The sequence below is a fragment of the Sinocyclocheilus grahami genome, unplaced genomic scaffold (genome assembly GCF_001515645.1).
Source record: "Sinocyclocheilus grahami isolate Dianchi unplaced genomic scaffold, SAMN03320097.WGS_v1.1 scaffold146.1, whole genome shotgun sequence".
NCBI classification, from domain to species: domain Eukaryota; kingdom Metazoa; phylum Chordata; class Actinopteri; order Cypriniformes; family Cyprinidae; genus Sinocyclocheilus; species Sinocyclocheilus grahami.
This window is the reverse complement of record NW_015505325.1, coordinates 306,086-333,467: the sequence shown is the minus strand read 5'-3', so window position 1 is coordinate 333,467 and position 27,382 is coordinate 306,086. Positions and strand designations below refer to the sequence as shown.

Here is a 27,382-nt window from a genome sequence, read left to right as displayed (position 1 = left end):
TCTTAATGACGTGTGCAAATGTTCTCAAAGCTAAATGGCATGTGCATTGAACATATTTGAGAATTCGATTTGACAAATAAAAATCCCATTTTGTTGTCAGAAAGTGAAGGACAGAGAGAGGTTGTGCACAGAGAGCATATGTTTTGTCTAAAGGCGTAAAGGTCAGAAAACATGATACATATATAATGCTGATTATGTTGTTTTCCTGCGTATCAGTATCGGTGGAGGAAAAATGAATAAATCATGTTATTTGCGGCACAACAAGCTATTCGTTTTCAATAGCTTGCAGCCTCTGAAATCAGAGTACGGAGAAAAATAATTTTTGACATTTTTAATTATTGAATATAATACTGACACATGTACTCAATAGCAGTTACCAGGCTGGATAAAAAAACATTGATAATAAAAGTGATAACCTTTAAACTTTTTTCTTCTTGTTTTGAGAATAACACTTTGATCTTTTACACTTTAACATTTTCTAGAATATACTGGTACATCTATTCTTTTATTTCAGACTGTGGGGTTGAAAAGCTTTAATTTAGAAACAAACAATATACAGAAGATGAGTCCGTTAAAGGTCCAGATTGATTTTACATGTTTAAATGCTGTTTAAAGGATTCCACAAGAAATGATCGGGCCTTCTGATCAGGTAGAGCAGGAATGATTATGGAATTGTCGGAAGAACTGAAGGGCAAGGAAGGAGAGCATGTTACTGAAAAGCTTAAACTCCATTGGGCTGCACTGGTGTAGATGAACTTCTGTAAATAATAAAAATAAATAAATTAAAAAAAAACAACAACTGCATACGTACATTGAGAACCCCCAGCCAACACGTTCCAGAGGTTATGGATCCACACCCAGAAGATCGAGTGTCCAGAAGGCCAGGGGGTCCATTGAGCAGGACACATTAACTTCAGGATGGTCCTAATGTTTATGGTGGATATATTTCCAGAGATCAGTCTGCTCCTCAGATGTTTTGATTGCAAGTAATCTTTGACTAATACTGATCGATCCTGTTAGCTGAAGCTCAATGCTGTCTCTAGTTAGTCTTCACTTTCAGCACTTTTGTCCCCAGTAAGTCTGCTTGGAGCATAGAACTATCGGGTCACCTGAAATAGAGAACAAGGAAGAGTTTAGGTTTGACACTTTCCCATTAGACACATCTGCACCTGTGTTTACCAGCGCATCTGACTCCAGTAACCCCAAAATATTAATCATTATGAACTATATGGCCCCATTCTGTACAGAGGAAGAAATCGTCTGGTTCTCCATCTCTGTTAGTACAGATTTCATTAATGCTTGACATTTATCTGCACAGACTTCTTGTCCTGGCCACTGATGGGCATGGCCTGCTGGAGCTGTGGGTGAAACAGTTGGCACCCAAGCAAACTCATTCATTTAGAATTTGGCACCATGCCTTCCAAGTTGGCACAGAGGGACAACTGAGGATAGCGGCATGGCATGATGCCCGATACTTGATCCACCCTCTCAGTCTTCCTCTTGCTTTCCTTTTCCCGGTGTCTCTTTCAGTTTTGGCAAGGTTTATATTGCAAGAGGTGTGCTGGCATAGAACAAACAGTTGCCATGCTAATCAGTCATTATAAACATCCATAACTGATCAAAGCAACTCTTCATTTCTCCTCTCTTATATTCTTACAAACCTGCACTGTATGTCCTTGGAATATATAAGATCTCCAGCTTCTTTCCCTTGTTTCCTCTTTCTTTTAATGTGTTGTATCGTTTGCATACTGTAAGTTCACTTATTAATCTTGGTTAAAAGTTTTGATCAGCATGCGGTCCAATACTGAATACAAACTTAGAGAAGTGAGATCACTTTAAAACATTTCAGACTGAGTTAAAGAGCCGAAGGTTCAGTGCTGTAGGTCTCATTCTGAGCACAGTTGCATCTGTAATGAGAATTAATGTGTTTGTGTGGGTTTATGTAGCTATACTTTTATAGGACCTGATATAACCTCTGGGGATGCTCTCAAAGGTAAAAATGATTCATAAAGTAAAAAAAAGTTATTTTTTTCACATAAAAAGACAATGTACATGCTGTAATATAACTCTTAAGAAAATATGAGTGCTGCCATGAGGCTATATGGTATTTTGGGTGGTTTTTAGTGTTACTATGCAGGTGTTAGCGTGTTTTGGCTGTTTGTTGGAACATTAGGTGGTTGCTTATGAGCTCAAGCCAATAGAGAGACAGAGATTGAATGTGTGTGCATGTGTGTGATAGAAAGATCTGACAGAGGGCTGTGTGTGTGCAAGGTCCAAAGTAATATAAGAACTAATTTTAACACATACACACACACACACACACACTTTTATTCCATCTGTTCCTTGGGCCTTTTTTCATTTATGAAGATTTCACTACATCTAAATAAACATAACACTCATTCAAAAAAAACTTCATCACACACATGAAGGTTCAGATGAATTCACTGTGATGAAAAATGGATCAGTGTTATGTGCACATTTTATGTTATGAGAGGTATGATGGCACAGAATAGCTTATCAGTCATTGATCAAACCAGACCCTTTCTTCTCCTTCTCTCCTGCTTTCCTCTATTTTTTTATGGAACTCTTTAAATAATTAAAATCACCCCGACACTCATTTTTACAGTAATATATGAAAACTCTCCAGAAACGTCTCCATGCATTGTTCTCTACAGTAAAATAGAGTAGGGGCTAAGTAAGTATAAAGCAATTATATTTGACAAAACTTTTAAATGGAGGAGTTTGAATATTCATAACTGCAGTGTATGTAAAATATACATTCTACCGGTTAATATTGTATTAATAATAATATATGTAGTTGAGTGTGCATAATTTGATTGCAAGTCCTGAATACTTCCTCTCCAGCAGAGTCCAAAATTAACTTTCTGTCACACCTATCAATTGTCGGGTGAATTGACCAAATTTGCCAGTAATACACATAATTAATTTTCTTTCTTACTGGCCTGAATGTGCATCATACAGTATGGTAAAATAATGCAATAAAGTAAAATATAAAATAACCTAATGCATAGTGCACATTCATGGCCAGAGATATATATATATATATATAACCCCCCCGTGCTCCATCCATGTGTGTACTTCTCACGGAAGTTATCCCCGGCGGAGCAGAACTACGACGTGGGAAACCGGGAGTTACTAGCCATCAAGCTCACCCTTGCAATACCTCCGAGAGGCCAAACGTCTGAACCCTAGGCAGGCCCGCTGGGCGCTGTTCTTTACCCGCTTCCTCTTCATGGTCACCTACCGTCCCGGGATGAAGAATGTCCGCGCGGACGCACTTTCCCGCCTACACCAACCGGATCCTACCCCCGAAGAACCCGAGCCCATCCTGCCGCCTGCCGTCTTCATGTCTCCCATTCAGTGGGCTCTCACTGATTAGATCCGTGCCGCCACTCTCACCAAACCCGCTCCGCCGGGAGGCCCAGAAGAGAGGAGCTATGTCCCATCCACCCTGCGTGTCACCCTTCTGGACTCAGTTCACACCTCCCGGGATCGGGGCACCCAGGCAGCCGCCGAACCCTCTCGCTCCTCCAGAGCCACTACTGGTGGCCCCACATGGCCCGAGATGTCGCCCGGTATGTAAGGGGATGCTCGGTCTGTGCCATCACCACCACGCCACGTCATCTGCCCGAGGGGAAACTGGTCCCGCTACCCATCCCTCGCCGTCCCTGGTCCCACCTGGGGGTGGACTTCGCTACGGACTTGCCTCCCTCCAACGGATTCACGACCATCCTAGTGGTCATCGACCGATTCTCTAAATCCTGCAAACTCATTCCCCTGCGGGGACTACCTACCGCCCTGGAAACCGCCGAAGCTCTCTTCTAGCACGTGTTCAGGAACTTCGGTCTCCCCAAGGACATTGTTTCGGACCGAGGACCGCAATTCATCTCCAGGGTCTGGCGAGGGTTCTTCCGCCTCCTGGGAGCATCCGTCAGTTTGTCCTCGGGATACCACCCACAGACCAATGGCCAGACCGAGCGGAAGATCCAAGAGATCGGACGGTATCTCCGGGCCTACTGTCATGACCATCAAGACAGCTGGAGCCAGTACCTACCCTGGGCCGAGTACGCCCAGAATTCCTTACATCCGCCTCCGGCGGCCCAGTAAGAAGCTGAGTCCCCGGTACATAGGTCCTTTCCCCATAGCAAGGCGCATCAACAATGTCACGTACCGGTTACACCTGCCTGCCCATTATCGGATCTCCCCCACCTTTCATGTGTCCTTGCTAAAGCCCTTCACTAATCCTCTTCTCCCTCCCTCCAGAGAACACGAGGTACCCCCCCCTCCGCCCGAGGTCGTCCCCGACAAGGCCATCTACCGAGTCAGGGAGATCCTCGAATCCCGGCGGAGAGGCGGCCGGCTTCAATACCTTATAGACTGGGAGGGGTCATGGGCAGACAGAGAGGACATACTGGACCCATCTCTCCTCAACGACTTCCACCAGGGGGGGGGGGGGGGGGGAGTGTACCTGCCTCACCAGCCGAATCAGCCTCCTACACCCGCTCACAATCACCTGATTACTGATCACAGACACCTGCACCCACTTACCACACCACTCAAATACTCACTCACCTCATTCACTCATCGACTGGTCTCAAGGTTGCAAGCTACCCTGTCCTGGTTCCTTGACTTCCAATCTGCCTGTTCCCCTCGGAATCCTCAGTTTTCGGCCGCAGGACCGGAGTGCCGACCCAGATAAGACTGTGTTTTGCTTCCCTTACTGCCTATGTTGAACTCTTTTCCATTGGAAGCCTCTCTTAAGTTCCTGTGAATAAACCTTCTGTTTAACGTTCTCCTGCCTGTCTGCCTCTTTGTCCCGGTTGTGACACATATTTAGCCACATTCTAAGGTAGCATTGCTTGTATATTTCAATGCAAAAAAAATAAAAATTATCCCAGTGGAAAAAATATACATGACGTACAAAATGAGATAATTATAGTAAATTATGGAAAAATTTAAAAAACATAAAATCAATCTACTAAATATTGACAATTTTAACTAATATTTCTGTGTGATGTGTTTTATGCTGGAGTATTGCACTTTCTGCATTTTGTCATTTAGAAATGAGAGTATGAATAACCCTGACAACTTTGAAGGTTACGGCATCCCACAGGCCAAATGGACAGTCCTTTTGTTTTTAAGTGTGTGTGTGTGTGTTTGTGTGTGTGTGTGTGTGTGTGTGTGCGCGTGTACGTGAGTGTGTGTGTGTGTGTGTGTGTGTGGGAGTGTATACTAACCTTGGTGGTCTTCACCTTGTTTCCTGTGCTGCAGCTCCAGCCAGTAAGGTCGGGCAGGACTTTACATTCCTCACCATCCAAACACGGCTGCATCTGACACCACCACTTCTGAGCTACTATAGATGCTACACACACATCACAGGAAACATGAACAAGTACACTACGGTTAGTACAAACAGAAACTCTCACTTCCTATAAGTATAGGGGTCATATCATGGAATGGGGGAAAACAAATCAGACAAAATGTTGTGTTGTTCCTGGATGGGTGTAGCACCTACACCTCTGCATATACTTTTGAAGAGGCTAGCCATGAGAAATGTATAGGTCCCAAAACATTTCAGTGCAGATTGCCTTTTCACAATGTAGTGCAGGCTTTGCAAAGAGATATGTTAGCCAATCGTAAAAGAGGTCATAGCAAAAGCACCCTGTTAATTTAATTTATAGGGTTGGACAAAGGGTGGAAAATTGGCATGAACAACTAAATTCCTAGTGCTGTCGATTTAACTTGTTAATTTAGTGCACGTACTTTTTTAAAATCATGCTCCCTGACATATGCACTACTAAAGGCAACACGCTTCGCCAAATCATGCTTACCGAGAACATGGCAGTACAGAATAAGTACTTAAAGAGGATATGTACTTATGTCAAAAACAGCTGGATGGAGCACAACTGAATCCAGGGGTGCATTTTTGAAAGCTGAACTGTTTCAAGTTGACATGGCATCCTCTACCGCACGCATTATGATAGACCTATAGAAAAAAATATTTGACTCTTTTTCTTTTCTAAGAATGGCTTAACTTGAAGTGCTGTAAAATTTAAAAAAATATATAAATATTATTTTAAGGTACTTTATGATATGTTGCCATACGGCAACAGCATACAATAGTGGATATAACTTAGAATAAGTGTAAGTTTACTTATAGTTCATATTTGTCCTCAGAAATGTTGTTTGTGTTGATTCTAGTGGTGCTATTATAAGCTTTAACACAATACATACAGTATAATTGACACCTTATACATACTTTCCAACAACTTGTGCTTTTATTTATTCCATTCTTTTTTGCTGAATAATGATTTATAATTTTTTAATTTTATTAAATTTTTCATGAATATTATTTAAATTGCAAATTTATACAGTTAAAACAAATATAATACAGTATATCATGTATCATAAAACATTGACATAAAACCAAAAACATTCATGAAAATTCAGCATTAAGCAATCTTATAAGAGGAAAACTATGAACATGAGCCCCCCCCCCATAATCCTTGAAAGATCACCTTTTTTAAGAATGGTGAAAAAATTAAAAAGCTGTTTTTTTTCATCTGCAGGAAGAACCAGTTCTGCCATTTTCTTCATTACCTTGCCATAGAATATGGCCGTGCTCACTGATGCAATGTTACCTGTATTCATAGTTAATCAAAATAAAATTGCCATTTCAATTTGATTATAACCATATTAAAAATGCCATTAACATATGACTAATCAGCATTATATCACTAGTATTAATGTTGTTATTGTTACAGTTTAACAGATTGCAGCTGACCTTGCTAGCTAGCTAAACTATTGTAATAATGTCATTTCACAATTACACAGTGTTGCCGCTTGGCAACACATACATTTGAACGATTTACCAAAAACTAATTTCATAAAAACTTTTTTTTTGAGAGGTGAATATGTTATCATAATATCATAACAGTGATGTTTTCGATGTTTTTGTGGAAGTGACACGGACTGGTCCTTGTTTGTTACTGACTTTTTAGTTTGCTTTTAGCAACTACCGACAAGAGAGGGCAGTCTGTCAGAAATCTCGCCACAGAAAAAAACTGCATGTCATGTGACTTACCTAAAGCACATCATTGGCTAAACTAAGGTCTTCTCTTTCCAACAAAAAAAAACAAAAAAACAGAGAATGTTCTCTTAAAGAGACAGCGGCAAGGAAATGAACACAAAGAGCATGTTGCCATATGGCCACACCATGCGGTAGAGGGTTAAACGTGCCAATTATGATGGAAGATGCGACACAACAACCAAAAGTGTCCATCTGTTACCCATCAGTAATTAATTGTAATTAATTTAATTAATTCCATTAAAATTTAAGCCCTATAAATTAAGAGTGTTTTAGTATCTTGGTTAAAATTTTAAGTGGACTCCAAGGAAAGAAATAAAATGTCAGAAAAAGGAAAAAAATATGACATGACCTCTTTAAATACAGAGGATCGTGGATCAGCTCAGGAGCAAGAAAATGGCAAACAGATGAGGAGCTATTTGAGATGATACAGAGAGAAAGAATGAAGCATGAGATGGGGTGAAACATGGCTTATTTGACATTTCCTCTCACGCAGAACTCTGTGTGTAGAGACACTTGAGCTATTTTTTCCTGAGCTTACAGTCAGGCAAAATAAGATAACGATCGATTTCTCTGTCAAGTGGTCAGTGTTGACACAATATTAAATGAAACAGCCAGACAGCCAGACAGCTGAGGGAGACAAAGAGACTGAAAGTCAGAGAATGAGAGAAATAGGGAGAGGGTGAAAGAATGAAAAATCCAGGGCACAATTTCTCATTTAACTCTTTAATCTTGTATATATAAAGGTGAATTTTCAAAACAACCCAGTTCATCCAGACACTAAATGCATGGAAATAGTGCAGCGCAATGAGTTTTTAAATTAAGTCATTATCATTATTTTCAGCACAAACACTTTAAGTGAATTAAGCTAGTATTAAAATCTCAGCACTATTTGCCTGAATAGAGTTTAAATGAATTGAAGATCCATTTTACCATCCACACAGGAGGGTGCAGCCCTTGTTGTTCCAGCGACTTGTCCTGGGAAGCAGGAACACTTAACCGTCTGTGATCGCTCTTCAATCTTATTTCTGTTACAGCAACGGTGGGCTGCAATCACCTCACATGTGCCAGCCTTCACGTGCACTGCAACAAAACACACACACACACACATTTCATAAGAACATTTGTCTCTGAATGACATTGCAGTCAGCATCTCATTTACACAGGCACACCTGCAGTCAGTCATTTCACCACAGTCTGTTACCGCATGCACATACTTTCCCGCTGTTATGCTATGTACAGTTTCGTTTTATTTATTTTTGTTTTAGTTGGGTTGTTAATCAATACATTTTAATAAGATTATTTGAATAAATATATTAAATAATTTAGTAAGTCATTTAATAAATGAATAAATATAGTATAATTTGTCATTTTATTTCAATTTAATTACATTAAATTGATGGCATTTTTCATGTTTTCTCAGTGTTTTTAGTATCTTGCACCATGACCAAGATGTTTTTAAGATGTCTCGTACGTTAAAAGTAGTTTAACTTGTATGGTTGTAGTACACTGAAATAATTTGATGCAGAAACAATTTTCACTCAGAAATTGCTAGTAAATTTCACAGTTCAGATGACAGGTAACACATTGAATTAAACGTCACATTTTGAAGTAGAAAGACTGAAATACTCCAATAATCTTTATTTTATATACAACTTACATTACGTAAAATAATTTTTAACAGTATAAGATCTTTTTTTTTATTATGGATTTTGCATTCAGGTCGGGGGCATGATTAATTGCACAACTTTTTTATTGTGTTATTCTTTATATAGCTAATTGAAATAAATTAAAAGGTAAAATTTATAGCCATAATTTCTAGCTATTTTTATAGCAATACTTTAGTCTGTTCAAAGAATCTAGGCCTGTTTTTCTTATGCAGAAGAAAACAAGCTTTGCCCAGTATTTTTTGATAACTTTAATTAAAGCTCTGAGGGTCACAGAGATGAAAAGAAGACATAACCAAAAAATTAATAACAGAACTGCTCTGGGTGCCCGACGGCTACTTGCTAGGCCGTCAAAATTATTGAAAATCTAGCAGAGATCTTCACCTTCTCACTATCTCAATATCACATCAATGAAAAAGTGTTTGAAATTTGTAGACATGCCTTTGAAACGTTAAAACTGAAACGGCAAGACAGAAAAAACACAGAGTTCTATTAGAGAAAAATGCAGATAATAAGTAAAAAAAAACCCGTCTGAATTCCTTTTTTCAAAGATCGCTCTTGATCTTTCTCAATCCACCAACTTTGTCTGAAGCATTCAAAACAGTTTATTGTGGATCAGTACAGCTTAGTGTGTTTCACCCAACAAACACCAGAGGCTTCAGCTGAAATTTAGTCTGAGCTTTTGAACATGCCCCTTAATGGCTGGAGCGGGTTTTAGCATCAGCCGACATGTTCACGGGGGATACTCTTCTAACTGTTAGGTAGTATAAAGTTTCTGATCCCTGTTTGTGGAGGGAGTTTTAGTACAGAGACCGTTATGTGGACTTGCACATAGATCGATATTGCAGCTTTGGGGCACTTTTTTTAATATTGCCTGAAATAAAACCTCTAAATCTGTGCTGGGTCCTCTATTCCAAATCTCACTTGCTTGTTCCAGATTTATTTGTCATGAAAGCAAGTTGTGCCCTTAGTTTTTGACTTTAGTTTTTAAGAAAAAAAAAAGTTTTCTAAAGCCAGCTGTTTGTGCAGTCAGTTTATATGAAGGTTTTGGATATGACCATGACAACATAGTTCTGCTGCTGGACTTCCTCAATAACTAATAATGAACATGTAGAATAGACAAGTGCAGAGACATGGAATTGGCATACAAGTAAAGGCCTGTTTGAAACAATAATGACATTTTAAACAAAATATTAGATCTCTATGAACTCTCTTCACATTGAATGTGAAATATTAGATATAATATTTATTATATAAAATAATATTAGAAATATAATATTTTATTCAGTTATTAGGTTTGTTTGTTGGAATGCTGAGCAATTAATTCAGTAAGAGAATTACTGACGGCTAATAAATAATTAAATAAATAAATAAATTATTATTTTCGATTTCCAGTATATTTTTTAAACATCCATAAAAACAAGATTTAGCAAAATGGTTTCAAAGACTATATCTTAAAGTTATATTTTTTTACCCTATTGAAATGATTTTGCCTTCTTTACCTTAAATAAAGGTAAATAAATCTCAAATAACATTTTTGTATTTACTTTTAAAACAAGAAAAAAAAATACAGTTAGCTTATTTCAAGATATATTGTATAAAATGTAGGATTTTTTTCCATAAAAGTGAGACAAAAATACTGATTAAATAAATAGATTTTTGCATTATACAAAAAAAATGGTGCAAATAGTTACAGCACAGATTTTTTCTGTACTTTTGTGTAATTTAATTGCTTCAGATCTTGTGTGAACAAACCTTGACCGGCAACAGAACATGAGGAACAGGCTAAGCAATGGAACTACTGTGTTGTAAAGGACTAGATGAACCAACCGACATGATCAAATGCTTCAGCAGTGTTAGAATGGAATGACCTTTAGCTAGTTGGAAGAGGAAATTCTTGTGAGTGCTGGAATGAAATATCCTTCAGAACAGAGCATGCTTTATGTTGCTTTTGGAATGGCTCTGTCCTTCAGTGGATGGGCAGCGCAGGGTGAAACAGCCAATCAATTCAATCTCTGCACACATTACCTCACATCAAATTAATCCATCCTGACTGGGTCAAAATGGGGGCTGACACTGCTGGTCAGCAGCCTGTGCTCTGTGTGTGTGTGTGTGTGTGTGTGTGTGTGTGTGTGTGTGAAATGTGAAATGTGAAATGTGAAATGTGAAAATGTCAACCGTCCCGAGAGATCAACCTCTCAGCTGAGAAATGATTCTTTCAACCATATTCTTTCTCATCATGCATCTCACTAACTGCAGTGACAGAGTATTTCATTTCTGTGTTCCCAGCATGATGGGATTCCACAATATGGCCCCTGAAGATTTGAACGGAGGCATTGTTCTCTCACACACACACACACACACTGCCATACAGCGCCCGGGAGGAGTTCGGGGGTCTGGGAGTGTGTGTTTGTCCTAGGGGAGTTATGTTTCTTTATTCTTTCTTTGTCTACATTTCTCGCTTTGTCACCTCCCACTTTTTCCTTCTCTCATCCCAGGTCTTCATTTCTATCTTTCAATTTTGTATTTCACAGTTTCCTATTTGGCTTTTTTCTGTCTGTCTGTCTGTCCATTTATTTATAGACAGCTATTTAATATTTCATTATATGTTCCATAAATATGGAACATTTAAAATGTTTATGTAATAATATTAAATATATTACTTTTTATTATTTTTATTATTATTATTATTATTTTTTTTTTCCTCTTAGTTTTGAATCAGTTTTACAGTGAGACTGAGATGTTCTCTCAGTTTCTGTGTGGTTTCCCCTCTGCTTGTTTTAATAAAAACTTATCAAACTCCACTGATTGAAAAGTCAAGATGTAAATATTGTGAGTGTTGGATCCTCTCAGTAGGGTGAATTATATTACTCGGTCATTACAGACGGAAAACCTTCAATTTGTGAGGGAAACATTGCGTAGCTCAGAGGGAGTGCCGCCCAAATCGGCTGTAAATGCCAAATGCAAATACTTGTTATCAGAATGAGAGGGCCATGGCTTTCCTGTATCGTGGGACCACAAGACGACAGGGAGACAAGCTTGATGCATCAGAAAACATCAGGATGGAAGGAAAAAAGATTTGTATTTTGCACCTTACCAGCAGCCACAAGAGATGCTGTTAATTGCTCAGTATGTTAATGATATCTTCATGGTGTTTGCCGGATTTACTAAGACAGCTCACTTAGTCTCCAGAAACTCTCTGTCTTGGGCTCTCATGCATCACTGCTCTGGTTTTGAGATCTCTAGGTTTATATCCTTCCCAAAGCTATCATCACAGTGAACCCTTCTAATAACACGGATTTGCATTACTTGCAATTTCTTGATGTACAGACTTATCAGGGTTGGACAAAATTCTGAATACTGACCAACTATTAATCTATCGATTATATGTTTATATTTGAAAAAAAGTTTCATCAGCTGAACAATCAGTTTATTGTTAAACAACAACACAGTCCATTGAACGCACTATACTTCTATCCCTCACAGCCTCGTTTTCATTCCTGTCAAGAATTTAATATGACGCTACCCTGACTGAGGTCTATTAAAGTTAATTTCAAATTTGGGAATTACAATTTAAAAGGCTTTCTTATTTAAATTCTGAATAACTTATCACAACACATTACTGTAATTGCAGTTGGTCATAATGATGATGATGATGATGGGAAGTTTTTGATATGCCAGCACAAAACACACAGATTTCAAGAGCCAGTTTAACTGTATAATTATACAATCCCACACTGATATATCAAACAGTTTCTTGTTTAAAGATCTCAAATGTCTGTAGGGAAACTGACAGTCATTCGGTCTCTGAAGGCACATCCCCTGTGGTGTAGCTTTAAAATCAGCTTTTTAGAAAAAGAGCCGTCAAATGCATAAACATATTCATGTACACATTCACAAAGATGAGCTAAATAGTTTTACAAACATGGGCACAGATGCTTTTAGGAGGTTCACACAAAGCCAGCAGAGACAGCATGAAATATACACCAATAATTGACTTTAAAAAAAAAGACACACTGTTTTGAAGTTTTATATTCATAATGAAATGTGTTTGGTTCAGTACACGAATCCAGGTGGAACACACCTGAATCAAGGTCTTTATATTTGAAAATCATGTGTGATATTGCACGGCTGGATCTAAACTCTGGAGGAAGGAAGAACTTCATGAGATTGACTATCTATAACTCTCTATATCAAATTATATTTCATATCCTACAGAAGAGAGACAAAGGGAGAAAGGAAGTGGGAATAAAAAAATTATAAGAGATATTCTACTACAGAGAAGTGTAGCGAGATGAGCACAAAGCTATTGTTGAAGCTACTGTGTTATACTAGCAGGTCTTAAGCTTTCATTTCGTTATCGATCTTTTGGATGGCTTTAATATCTCACTGAATTCACTATGCTTGTGTGTGTGTGTGTGTAGTCGTAGTTATGCACTCAATTGTTTGTTCACTGCACTGCAATACACTGTAAGCAGATTCCAGGCAGGTATTATAAAACAATGCCGTGAACGCAGACACAAGTTCTCATACCATTAACCTGTTTGACTGTTCATAAGACCAGATGTATAAAGAGATGCATTGCTAAAGGTAATGGGTTTTTCTCGCTCCATCTGTAGGTTTGAAAGCACATTCATACTGAAAATATTTCTCAGCAATAGAGACAAACATATTAGAAAACTACTGCACTGTGACAGTGAGAAATAATGTCTTAACAAGCTCTGGAAATGTGAGGGTGCAAGGCCATGTCTTGTGTTTTGGTCATGTTTTTAAGTTGTATCCCCTTCTTATAGTTTTCATTTTACATCTAATCAATACTCTCTGATTTTGCCATGGTTTAGGGTTTGGGATTCTTGTGCATATGGGTGTCTCTCTTATGTGAGTTGATTTTTAATAAACCTCGCAGATTTCAAATATTGTATTTTTTGTTATATGAAGGCCACATTAAACTAAAAAAATCTAAACAATAAATAAATAATAAAAACTGAAAAATTATAAACTATATTTCAATAATTGTTATTCATTTATCAAGTTAATGTACAACACTTGCTTGCCAAGGAGACAACAGTGTCCCTGAAGAGCATGCTTGCATATTTTGCATGCTTGAGGCAAAATATGTGCTGTGAGAACAAAACAATGAAAAATAAGGCTAAATATCACGTGAACAGAATATTTTTTATTATGCATCATATCCCAAAACTGTAATTTTGTAAAATTATGAAAAAAATAAATACATACATACATAAATACTTTATATATAATTTTGTATTTTAGGATACACAAAATGCTAGTAGCCTAGCTTAAATAAATACATAAATAAAATGTTATTCCAAAAGTGTTTCAAATGTAATTTTCACACAGAATATTAATAAACAGTATACATAATTTGAAATGTGGTGGCAAGACGATTTGTTGAAAAAAAGTTAAAAATTACTTGTTATTAGCTGAATTAAATATTTTTTTCTATTTTTTTTACTTAAGTATATTTTCTCAAATGGATGGATGGATGAGACAGATCTAGTTGAAGAAACACCATGGTACGCTTGAACACACTCCTGCAACAGCCTCACGAGGAATAATTCATCCACCAAAAAGTGTTTGTTCATCGCAACAATGTTGCTCCAGACACATTTTAACCTCATTTCAGATTATTCCGTAAAGCAGAATCTCTTTGCACACTGTGACTGCCTGTGTGTATTTGTAGTAGTTTGTTTTAAATTATTACTACTGTAAATGTTTCCACCTGTTCCATTTCATACATGACTATTGTGGACAGGCAAGCGTACTTACTGCTAATATCTGTGCTGTATTATGTATGTTGACAGTATGTAACAGCGATCGCACAAACTTATGTCATTCATAGTGTAACTAAAAATATCTCCCCATATTGCACAGACATATTCTGTGCCATTCAAACATGCAATCCTATACATTATTTAAACATGTTATACAAACCGATGATTGCAGAGGCTGGACGGAGTATGTGATGTAACGTGTGGTGTTTCGTGGTTTTGTGTGTATTATTGTAGTGTGTTGAGGGAGTGTATGATATCAGGAAATAGTGGTCTAGTTTACACACAAGTAATTCAAATATGAAATATTTTTGCCATATAATATAATATAATATAATAATCTATTGTATCTGTTGTATCTGTTGTTTAATATGTGCTTTGATTGGTCGAGCTGGACTGAAAGGTGAGTCTGGTGACATCTGATCTCCTCTAGAGATCCAGCCCTGTAAACATCCCTAGGGACATATTTCACTTTTACAAGCGGATTTTTCTTCCCGCTTTGTGAGGGGGAGTTTCATGACATGGCTATTAAAGCCTGTGTCATTTTATGGCCATTTCAATCAGGCTCTATTTCAGAGGACAATTTGAGCTCTACTGCACACCAGAGTTCACCAGATCCCCACACACATCACAATTCATATAGATTACAGATAATTTACCATCACACACATACAAATACAGTATATAAGCAAGAGAGAATCTAGCTATCAGTCGATACACAATGTCAGAAATCTGTAAATCTTAAGAGATATTGTACAAAGACTAAACAAATGAAAAATGACTACAATCATTTTCAGGTCGATGCTGATGATGCTCTTTTAATGATGTATTGATGTAATGATAATTTTGGTAGGGTTTGTTCCATCATGTGTGTGTGTGTGTGTCTGCAGCTAGCTTCACATAGCTGTGTGTGTGCTTTACTGCAGCACGAGTGGAGGCGTGTGTTAAAAACAGAGGCTAGATGGATTGGGAATATGGGCATCCCATTAAAAACCCTTTTAACCTGCTCTCTAGTGTCATCCACTACCTATACAATACCCTGCTCTGCTGTAGCAGCTACAGCTCTCTCCACATGGACCACCAGAGTGGTTTGATCTCTTTCTTTTATTATCATTTTTTAGACAGTGAGACACAAGACTGCAATTTTTGCAATCCTTTTATAAAATCTGTGATGTTTATAAATACAAATAATACTGTAGAAACAACAAAAATACAATACGAAAACAATTCCTTCAAGTTTTTCATTAATGTAAAGAAAACAAAACAATTATTACAATTATATAAACATTAGATAAAAACTTCAAATAAAAAAAAAAAGTTTCTACTAACTGATCTTTTTTAACTCCATTAGCTACAGTTATAATGGAATCTGAACCATAATCTTTGGAAGATTTCCATTTCCATAAACAATACATTAAATACACCAACGTGTACTGCCTTCATGCAGTTCGTGGAAGTGTATGTTGCAAGTGTGTATCTTGGCCATCACAGCAGCCACTTCTGAATGGCCCATTATCCAAGAAAGGGTGAGTGACTTTAAAATGCTTATAATCAGTGGGAGGGGTTGATCTCAGGCTATCATCCAATCACAGTCTGCACTTGTGCAGTGATTATATTCATTAGCGAGATGATTACGAAGCTTTGATGAGAGAAAACGTCCTGCTGCTCTGGAGTAATGCAGACACCTGGAGCAGTTGCACTACTGAGAGGGATAATGGAATTACACCTGCACCAGTGCACTCTCTCTTTCTCTCTCCCTCTCTATTGCTTTCTCTTCAGTCATTAAGAGATTGTTTCTCTATTAAAGTACAAGCCCATTGCTCTTTTGTTGTAGTGTCTATTGGAGCATGTATAAACCCGATTAAAGCAGGATGGTTCTTATGAATCCTAGTGTCCCTAATGAGTTCCACAGATATAATAGCACCCTATTGAAATGATTTTGCCTTCTTTACCTTAAATAAAGGTAAATAAATCTCAAATAACATTTTTGTATTTACTTTTAAAACAAGAAAAAAAAATACAGTTAGCTTATTTCAAGATATATTGTATAAAATGTAGGATTTTTTTCCATAAAAGTGAGACAAAAATACTGATTAAATAAATAGATTTTTGCATTATACAAAAAAAATGGTGCAAATAGTTACAGCACAGATTTTTTCTGTACTTTTGTGTAATTTAATTGCTTCAGATCTTGTGTGAACAAACCTTGACCGGCAACAGAACATGAGGAACAGGCTAAGCAATGGAACTACTGTGTTGTAAAGGACTAGATGAACCAACCGACATGATCAAATGCTTCAGCAGTGTTAGAATGGAATGACCTTTAGCTAGTTGGAAGAGGAAATTCTTGTGAGTGCTGGAATGAAATATCCTTCAGAACAGAGCATGCTTTATGTTGCTTTTGGAATGGCTCTGTCCTTCAGTGGATGGGCAGCGCAGGGTGAAACAGCCAATCAATTCAATCTCTGCACACATTACCTCACATCAAATTAATCCATCCTGACTGGGTCAAAATGGGGGCTGACACTGCTGGTCAGCAGCCTGTGCTCTGTGTGTGTGTGTGTGTGTGTGTGTGTGTGTGTGTGTGTGAAATGTGAAATGTGAAATGTGAAATGTGAAAATGTCAACCGTCCCGAGAGATCAACCTCTCAGCTGAGAAATGATTCTTTCAACCATATTCTTTCTCATCATGCATCTCACTAACTGCAGTGACAGAGTATTTCATTTCTGTGTTCCCAGCATGATGGGATTCCACAATATGGCCCCTGAAGATTTGACCAGAGGCGTGTTCATACACACACACACACACACACACACACACACACAGAGCGCCTGAGAGTAGTTCGAATCAGGGGGTCTGGGAGTGTGTGTTTGTCCTAGGGGAGTTATGTTTCTTTATTCTTTCTTTGTCTACATTTCTCGCTTTGTCACCTCCCACTTTTTCCTTCTCTCATCCCAGGTCTTCATTTCTATCTTTCAATTTTGTATTTCACAGTTTCCTATTTGGCTTTTTTCTGTCTGTCTGTCTGTCCATTTATTTATAGACAGCTATTTAATATTTCATTATATGTTCCATAAATATGGAACATTTAAAATGTTTATGTAATAATATTAAATATATTACTTTTTATTATTTTTATTATTATTATTATTATTATTATTTTTTTCCTCTTAGTTTTGAATCAGTTTTACAGTGAGACTGAGATGTTCTCTCAGTTTCTGTGTGGTTTCCCCTCTGCTTGTTTTAATAAAAACTTATCAAACTCCACTGATTGAAAAGTCAAGATGTAAATATTGTGAGTGTTGGATCCTCTCAGTAGGGTGAATTATATTACTCGGTCATTACAGACGGAAAACCTTCAATTTGTGAGGGAAACATTGCGTAGCTCAGAGGGAGTGCCGCCCAAATCGGCTGTAAATGCCAAATGCAAATACTTGTTATCAGAATGAGAGGGCCATGGCTTTCCTGTATCGTGGGACCACAAGACGACAGGGAGACAAGCTTGATGCATCAGAAAACATCAGGATGGAAGGAAAAAAGATTTGTATTTTGCACCTTACCAGCAGCCACAAGAGATGCTGTTAATTGCTCAGTATGTTAATGATATCTTCATGGTGTTTGCCGGATTTACTAAGACAGCTCACTTAGTCTCCAGAAACTCTCTGTCTTGGGCTCTCATGCATCACTGCTCTGGTTTTGAGATCTCTAGGTTTATATCCTTCCCAAAGCTATCATCACAGTGAACCCTTCTAATAACACGGATTTGCATTACTTGCAATTTCTTGATGTACAGACTTATCAGGGTTGGACAAAATTCTGAATACTGACCAACTATTAATCTATCGATTATATGTTTATATTTGAAAAAAAGTTTCATCAGCTGAACAATCAGTTTATTGTTAAACAACAACACAGTCCATTGAACGCACTATACTTCTATCCCTCACAGCCTCGTTTTCATTCCTGTCAAGAATTTAATATGACGCTACCCTGACTGAGGTCTATTAAAGTTAATTTCAAATTTGGGAATTACAATTTAAAAGGCTTTCTTATTTAAATTCTGAATAACTTATCACAACACATTACTGTAATTGCAGTTGGTCATAATGATGATGATGATGATGGGAAGTTTTTGATATGCCAGCACAAAACACACAGATTTCAAGAGCCAGTTTAACTGTATAATTATACAATCCCACACTGATATATCAAACAGTTTCTTGTTTAAAGATCTCAAATGTCTGTAGGGAAACTGACAGTCATTCGGTCTCTGAAGGCACATCCCCTGTGGTGTAGCTTTAAAATCAGCTTTTTAGAAAAAGAGCCGTCAAATGCATAAACATATTCATGTACACATTCACAAAGATGAGCTAAATAGTTTTACAAACATGGGCACAGATGCTTTTAGGAGGTTCACACAAAGCCAGCAGAGACAGCATGAAATATACACCAATAATTGACTTTAAAAAAAAAGACACACTGTTTTGAAGTTTTATATTCATAATGAAATGTGTTTGGTTCAGTACACGAATCCAGGTGGAACACACCTGAATCAAGGTCTTTATATTTGAAAATCATGTGTGATATTGCACGGCTGGATCTAAACTCTGGAGGAAGGAAGAACTTCATGAGATTGACTATCTATAACTCTCTATATCAAATTATATTTCATATCCTACAGAAGAGAGACAAAGGGAGAAAGGAAGTGGGAATAAAAAAATTATAAGAGATATTCTACTACAGAGAAGTGTAGCGAGATGAGCACAAAGCTATTGTTGAAGCTACTGTGTTATACTAGCAGGTCTTAAGCTTTCATTTCGTTATCGATCTTTTGGATGGCTTTAATATCTCACTGAATTCACTATGCTTGTGTGTGTGTGTGTGTAGTCGTAGTTATGCACTCAATTGTTTGTTCACTGCACTGCAATACACTGTAAGCAGATTCCAGGCAGGTATTATAAAACAATGCCGTGAACGCAGACACAAGTTCTCATACCATTAACCTGTTTGACTGTTCATAAGACCAGATGTATAAAGAGATGCATTGCTAAAGGTAATGGGTTTTTCTCGCTCCATCTGTAGGTTTGAAAGCACATTCATACTGAAAATATTTCTCAGCAATAGAGACAAACATATTAGAAAACTACTGCACTGTGACAGTGAGAAATAATGTCTTAACAAGCTCTGGAAATGTGAGGGTGCAAGGCCATGTCTTGTGTTTTGGTCATGTTTTTAAGTTGTATCCCCTTCTTATAGTTTTCATTTTACATCTAATCAATACTCTCTGATTTTGCCATGGTTTAGGGTTTGGGATTCTTGTGCATATGGGTGTCTCTCTTATGTGAGTTGATTTTTAATAAACCTCGCAGATTTCAAATATTGTATTTTTTGTTATATGAAGGCCACATTAAACTAAAAAAATCTAAACAATAAATAAATAATAAAAACTGAAAAATTATAAACTATATTTCAATAATTGTTATTCATTTATCAAGTTAATGTACAACACTTGCTTGCCAAGGAGACAACAGTGTCCCTGAAGAGCATGCTTGCATATTTTGCATGCTTGAGGCAAAATATGTGCTGTGAGAACAAAACAATGAAAAATAAGGCTAAATATCACGTGAACAGAATATTTTTTATTATGCATCATATCCCAAAACTGTAATTTTGTAAAATTATGAAAAAAATAAATACATACATACATAAATACTTTATATATAATTTTGTATTTTAGGATACACAAAATGCTAGTAGCCTAGCTTAAATAAATACATAAATAAAATGTTATTCCAAAAGTGTTTCAAATGTAATTTTCACACAGAATATTAATAAACAGTATACATAATTTGAAATGTGGTGGCAAGACGATTTGTTGAAAAAAAGTTAAAAATTACTTGTTATTAGCTGAATTAAATATTTTTTTCTATTTTTTTTACTTAAGTATATTTTCTCAAATGGATGGATGGATGAGACAGATCTAGTTGAAGAAACACCATGGTACGCTTGAACACACTCCTGCAACAGCCTCACGAGGAATAATTCATCCACCAAAAAGTGTTTGTTCATCGCAACAATGTTGCTCCAGACACATTTTAACCTCATTTCAGATTATTCCGTAAAGCAGAATCTCTTTGCACACTGTGACTGCCTGTGTGTATTTGTAGTAGTTTGTTTTAAATTATTACTACTGTAAATGTTTCCACCTGTTCCATTTCATACATGACTATTGTGGACAGGCAAGCGTACTTACTGCTAATATCTGTGCTGTATTATGTATGTTGACAGTATGTAACAGCGATCGCACAAACTTATGTCATTCATAGTGTAACTAAAAATATCTCCCCATATTGCACAGACATATTCTGTGCCATTCAAACATGCAATCCTATACATTATTTAAACATGTTATACAAACCGATGATTGCAGAGGCTGGACGGAGTATGTGATGTAACGTGTGGTGTTTCGTGGTTTTGTGTGTATTATTGTAGTGTGTTGAGGGAGTGTATGATATCAGGAAATAGTGGTCTAGTTTACACACAAGTAATTCAAATATGAAATATTTTTGCCATATAATATAATATAATATAATAATCTATTGTATCTGTTGTATCTGTTGTTTAATATGTGCTTTGATTGGTCGAGCTGGACTGAAAGGTGAGTCTGGTGACATCTGATCTCCTCTAGAGATCCAGCCCTGTAAACATCCCTAGGGACATATTTCACTTTTACAAGCGGATTTTTCTTCCCGCTTTGTGAGGGGGAGTTTCATGACATGGCTATTAAAGCCTGTGTCATTTTATGGCCATTTCAATCAGGCTCTATTTCAGAGGACAATTTGAGCTCTACTGCACACCAGAGTTCACCAGATCCCCACACACATCACAATTCATATAGATTACAGATAATTTACCATCACACACATACAAATACAGTATATAAGCAAGAGAGAATCTAGCTATCAGTCGATACACAATGTCAGAAATCTGTAAATCTTAAGAGATATTGTACAAAGACTAAACAAATGAAAAATGACTACAATCATTTTCAGGTCGATGCTGATGATGCTCTTTTAATGATGTATTGATGTAATGATAATTTTGGTAGGGTTTGTTCCATCATGTGTGTGTGTGTGTGTCTGCAGCTAGCTTCACATAGCTGTGTGTGTGCTTTACTGCAGCACGAGTGGAGGCGTGTGTTAAAAACAGAGGCTAGATGGATTGGGAATATGGGCATCCCATTAAAAACCCTTTTAACCTGCTCTCTAGTGTCATCCACTACCTATACAATACCCTGCTCTGCTGTAGCAGCTACAGCTCTCTCCACATGGACCACCAGAGTGGTTTGATCTCTTTCTTTTATTATCATTTTTTAGACAGTGAGACACAAGACTGCAATTTTTGCAATCCTTTTATAAAATCTGTGATGTTTATAAATACAAATAATACTGTAGAAACAACAAAAATACAATACGAAAACAATTCCTTCAAGTTTTTCATTAATGTAAAGAAAACAAAACAATTATTACAATTATATAAACATTAGATAAAAACTTCAAATAAAAAAAAAAAGTTTCTACTAACTGATCTTTTTTAACTCCATTAGCTACAGTTATAATGGAATCTGAACCATAATCTTTGGAAGATTTCCATTTCCATAAACAATACATTAAATACACCAACGTGTACTGCCTTCATGCAGTTCGTGGAAGTGTATGTTGCAAGTGTGTATCTTGGCCATCACAGCAGCCACTTCTGAATGGCCCATTATCCAAGAAAGGGTGAGTGACTTTAAAATGCTTATAATCAGTGGGAGGGGTTGATCTCAGGCTATCATCCAATCACAGTCTGCACTTGTGCAGTGATTATATTCATTAGCGAGATGATTACGAAGCTTTGATGAGAGAAAACGTCCTGCTGCTCTGGAGTAATGCAGACACCTGGAGCAGTTGCACTACTGAGAGGGATAATGGAATTACACCTGCACCAGTGCACTCTCTCTTTCTCTCTCCCTCTCTATTGCTTTCTCTTCAGTCATTAAGAGATTGTTTCTCTATTAAAGCACAAGCCCATTTCTCTTTTGTTGTAGTGTCTATTGGAGCGTGTATAAACCTGATTAAAGCAGGATGGTTCTTATGAATCCTAGTGTCCCTAATGAGTTCCACAGATATAATAGCACTGTTCCAACACTTAGTGAGCTGCCTATCTAGACGGCATTTTAAGGATGCTGACACAAAGGATTTTTCCAAAGATATCTAATTCCTTTTAAGATAACAGGTTTTGGCCAAATAGTAAGGAAACACTCTATGTATCTTTCAGATTAATGACAATCACAGAATGGATTGCCATGCACCTATTGGAAGAATTTTTTTTTTTTAAAGATGGTGGAGGAAGTTGAGAGAAGTGTTGATTTTGAAATATATATTGCCCGTCTTGAAAATGAAAACTATTAAACATTGTTTTTATTAACTGAAATAAAGCTAGAATAAAATACATATATTAGACAGACAACACATGGAAATTAGGAATGTTGCAACTAAAATAAATATAAGTTCAATAAAATAATCAATAATAAATTATGAAATAAAATAAGTTCAAGCTGAAGTACCAAAATAGGTTTGAAATAAGTAGAAGTATTAAATTTAACAAAAATACAAAAAAACGAAATGAAAAATATACAAATAAAAATGACAAAATTACTTTTTTTTTTTTTTTTTTTACATAATTACTAAAACTTGAAACATTGAAAATATAGAATAAAAGCTAATTCTAAAAAGTATAAAAGCTAAAGTAGCTAAATAGTAGTAAATAGCTAAAGCTAAATATGAATAACTACTATAGTAGTATATAAATAATACTAAAATATCACTGTATACGGCATTTACTATCAGAAATTACAGATGAAAAATGGCATTTACTATCAGAAATTACAGATGAAAAAAAAGAACTACATTGCCCAAATGGAATCTGTACTACAATCTCTGAATGATTTCCATTTAAGAAAACAATGAAACATAAAACATTTTTTATACAATTTAATACCATGGAAATACTGAAAAATTGTGAGTCAAGTGTGAGTCAATTTTCTTGTGCATTTCCTGCAAGGAGCACAATAGACAGCTAAACACCATATAATACATCATATTTAGACAGGTACGATGACGGCAGTGTGTGGTAACAGAAAACAAATCCATGAAACTAAAGTAAGGATCTGTCAGGCAATATCAGGCAATTGAACCGGTCCGAACAGTTGCTGTTTACTGTTTTCCCTAAGAAGATTTCTGTCATGTGTGATTATGCGCCACTTTTGAAAATCTGTATGGCTGAGAGCAATAATGACCTCTCTTGCACAGAAAGTAACCGTTCTGTTCCCAGAATGTGTCACAAATATACAGACAGATGGCGAGAATGTGCAGTTAATGACATCACTTCCCGTGCAGATATATCGAAGCATCATTAAATATCAAAATATTGCCCAGAAAGAGTATGTAATATTAAAGTCGAATTACGGCAAAAAAGCGGATTAGTATTAGCATTTTTGTTTTATTTAAATTTCTAATATTAAAGGACTAGCAAATACAAACCCAGCTTAAGCATATTTCTCTCACACATTTCAGATCACTGCCATGTTGGGGATATTTTATTCTCACTTCTGATCTGGTTTGTGTCTTGTCTCCTTCCAGGTGTGCGGCTGGCAGTGAGAGGTCTGCGTGAGGCATTGCAGGTGGAGAGATCTGCTCTACTGCCCTCTAATCTGCTAATCTGTTAAAACATGCTGTCCTCCAGCATACGCTCTCTTTGGGAGAGTGGGGTGTTAGATTATTTAAGCCCCCCGTAGCAGGAGACAGAAGATCATCCCTTCCTGATAACTGTGAAATGGAGAGGTTCATGTAAAATGACGGCTGAGCGCAAGATCTGCCCAGCAAGCACTTTGCCCTAGCTTGTTTTTCCCCCTCTTATCTCTCACTCTCCATCTCTATCAGGGCATCAGCAGCATTGACATTAATTACAGACCATCGAATAGAGGTAAAAAGTGGCATCCATCAAACACAGACACATTGGGGAGTGAGACTTACTGAGAGTGCGAGACACGCTAAGGATAACACACTTAAATCCCACATTGAGATTTTCATTGACTGAGAAAAGAGACACAGAGGAGGTTTCATAGAGTATATTGGGACCAAAATTTTTTGCTTCACTACAACACCAGCCTCAGTATAGATACTACATTTTAAAATCATGAAATGAAAATTTATTTATTTTCCATCTATTTTCTAAATGTGTGTTATTGATCTTATTGTGAACAATTCATCTATACTAAAATTTTTAACCTCATAATTCTTAATCAGAATATCAACTGGATCTTCCAGTGAAACGACAGACTTCTCTCTGGTGACGTATACTGGACTTCTCCAATCATTTAGTCCGCTTAAGCTCCGCCCCTTTCTTATAATTGACTGCAAGCATGCATTCAGATCTGGCTTCATCCAATCAACAACCAATGGATAGAAACAAGTCCCTGCCCTACAGTTTTTTTTCCATTTCTTCTTTTCTTTTCTTTCTGATAATCCATTTCATTCAGATGTACATCACAATTCAGAACAAATGATCTGTCGCTACATTCCTTTCACTGCGATAAATAACTTGCCTCAGGTACTGCATGATGGTGATAGATTTAATAATTCAATATCAATAATTCAACAAAAAACAATGTAGAAATGTTGGCTTCAGTACTTTATTTTAGTTACTTGTGCCAGAAAATGTGTGCGCTTACTGTGGGAAAAGTAAGTACACCCCTTGAAAAATACCCCCCCCCCCCAAAAATTTAGAAAAAACCCCCCCCCCCCCAACATATTAGGACAGATAATGAATTGGCATTTCACAAATGTTAATTGATAAAAGGCAATAATCATGTAAATGACTTCTAAAAAATGACACATAAAAAAAATTGCGAAAGATAAGTGCAGATGTTTAGTTGAATAAAAGACAACAAACATATCAAAGTCACTGCCCACATTTGTTGAAAAAGAAAAAAAATTCCAAGGTGTGTACTTGCTTTTTCACAATACTGAATATAAAGACAATGGACAGTGGTATTGCTCTCACACATTCTATTTTTCTCAAACTGCAATAAAAAAATCAAATCTGCAATAATGCAATCCCATCTTGATTGGACTGATAATTCCAAAAAATGAAAGGGAGAATTTTTTTTTTTAATGAATCAATAAATTTTTATGCTTCATGTCACATTGCCTGAACCAAAATGCTGATACATACCAATTCTGCAGTATTGTTTTATTATACTCTATGCCATGCAACCTTACACATATTGGTGATTTTTTTTCAGACTATCTTTTGTTGTTTAAGTCTTGTATAAAGAATGCAGATAGGCTACGGCTGTCTGAAATATTCTGAAATGTCAGAGAGAGGCCTATGGGAATAAACGAGAAGAGAAACATGGGCAGACATGAGTATCACACGACCTGTTTGCTGTGGTCAGGCCTCATCCAATAATCCAGAGGTCAGTGTTCCTTCCTTCTCAGGCTGACCCACATTTAAACACCTCAGTCAAACTCCCAGTGCAAACAGCCAACTCTCAAACAAATATTCTCCTATACACTTCAGACCCTTGAGAGAGACAAAAGGAGGGGTAAAGAGTGAAAAAAGTGACATTTTGACGGCTATCCAATCCCGCTGAAGCCGAAGATGTTATTCTTTGGCACCAATTTGAGAGGAACAGAACCTTTCCCCTTTCCTGTCATCCTGCTCTTCTGTGTTTCTTCCTTCCCTCTGCATTCATCTCTTCCTCATTTCCGTCTTGTCATCCAGAGTCTCATCAAATGTCAGAGGACAGCATGCTGTCCCAGAGTGCTGGCTCCATCGGCATCTTGAAATACATATTTGTGGTGTGACTGATCTCCCTCAGGTCCTGTGGAAAGGGTCAGCACATTTATACAGAACCCTGATGAGACCACCTAGTGAGAATGTGACGGGAAATGTCCCAGGAGACGTCACTCTCGCTCTCTCTTTCTCGTATTTTAAACTGTCCTTGTCAGTTAAACAAAGCTTTTCAGAAAGCCTTTCACAAACTTGTATGTACAATGTAGGAACAGGCTGCTTTTATTTGACGTGAAGGGATAGTTCACCCAAAGTGACAATTCTGTCAAAGAATGATACACAAAAGAAGATATTTTGGAGAATGTTTGAGCTGTTTTTGTTCAAATAATAAAAATGTCAATGGGGTTCAAAAGTTTCAAACTCTGAAAAGGACATATAGGGGATTCATCCATACAACGTCTGATGCAATATGGTCACTATGGTCAATATGGTATGAATGTGATTGTATATATTTGATTGTATATATAATATTGAAGACTTTATTCACTTTCAAATCAAATCAAAACCCTGATCAAAACATGTATACACAGACTACATTAACTATGGTATTATGAACATCAAAAGTCAAACCTCATTGGTTCTTACACATCAAAGTGATGCAGAATACTTTGGATATAATAGACGAGACGAGGAGGAGGAGGAGGAGGAGGAGGGAGAGGAGGAGGAGGGAGAGGAAGAGGACGTGGTGAAGGAGGAGGAAGAGGAAGAGGACGTGGTGAAGGAGGAGGAAGAGGACGTGGTGAAGGAAGAGGGAGAGGAGGAGGACGTGGTGAAGGAGGAGGGAGAGGAAGAGGACGTGGTGAAGGAGGATGAGGAGGACATGGTGGAGGAGGAGGGAGAGGAAGATGACGTGGTGAAGGAGGAGGGAGAGGAAGATGCTGTGGTGAAGGAGGAGGAGGGGAAGAGGACGGGGGGA

General features: G+C 37.2%; 1 protein-coding gene and 1 long non-coding RNA gene across 2 annotated transcripts in view; one reads left to right on the top strand and one right to left on the bottom strand.

Annotated features, from left to right (window-relative positions):
- Positions 1-490: 490 nt before the first annotated feature.
- The window catches only part of LOC107591764 (protein FAM19A2-like), a 105,097-nt gene continuing 78,205 nt past the window's right edge, over positions 491-27,382 (bottom strand). The window contains exons 3-5 of the mRNA XM_016281001.1: positions 8,042-8,191; positions 5,259-5,383; positions 491-1,109 (exon numbers count right to left, since the gene is read on the bottom strand). Of these exons, the coding sequence (XP_016136487.1) occupies positions 1,098-1,109; positions 5,259-5,383; positions 8,042-8,191 (287 nt within the window). The 3' untranslated portion in view covers positions 491-1,097. The remainder of the gene's footprint in view (positions 1,110-5,258; positions 5,384-8,041; positions 8,192-27,382) is intronic.
- LOC107591765 (uncharacterized) lies at positions 7,187-22,641 on the top strand. The gene is made up of 3 exons (XR_001609904.1): positions 7,187-7,256; positions 14,291-14,295; positions 22,631-22,641. It is a non-coding gene; the product is annotated as an uncharacterized lncRNA (long non-coding RNA).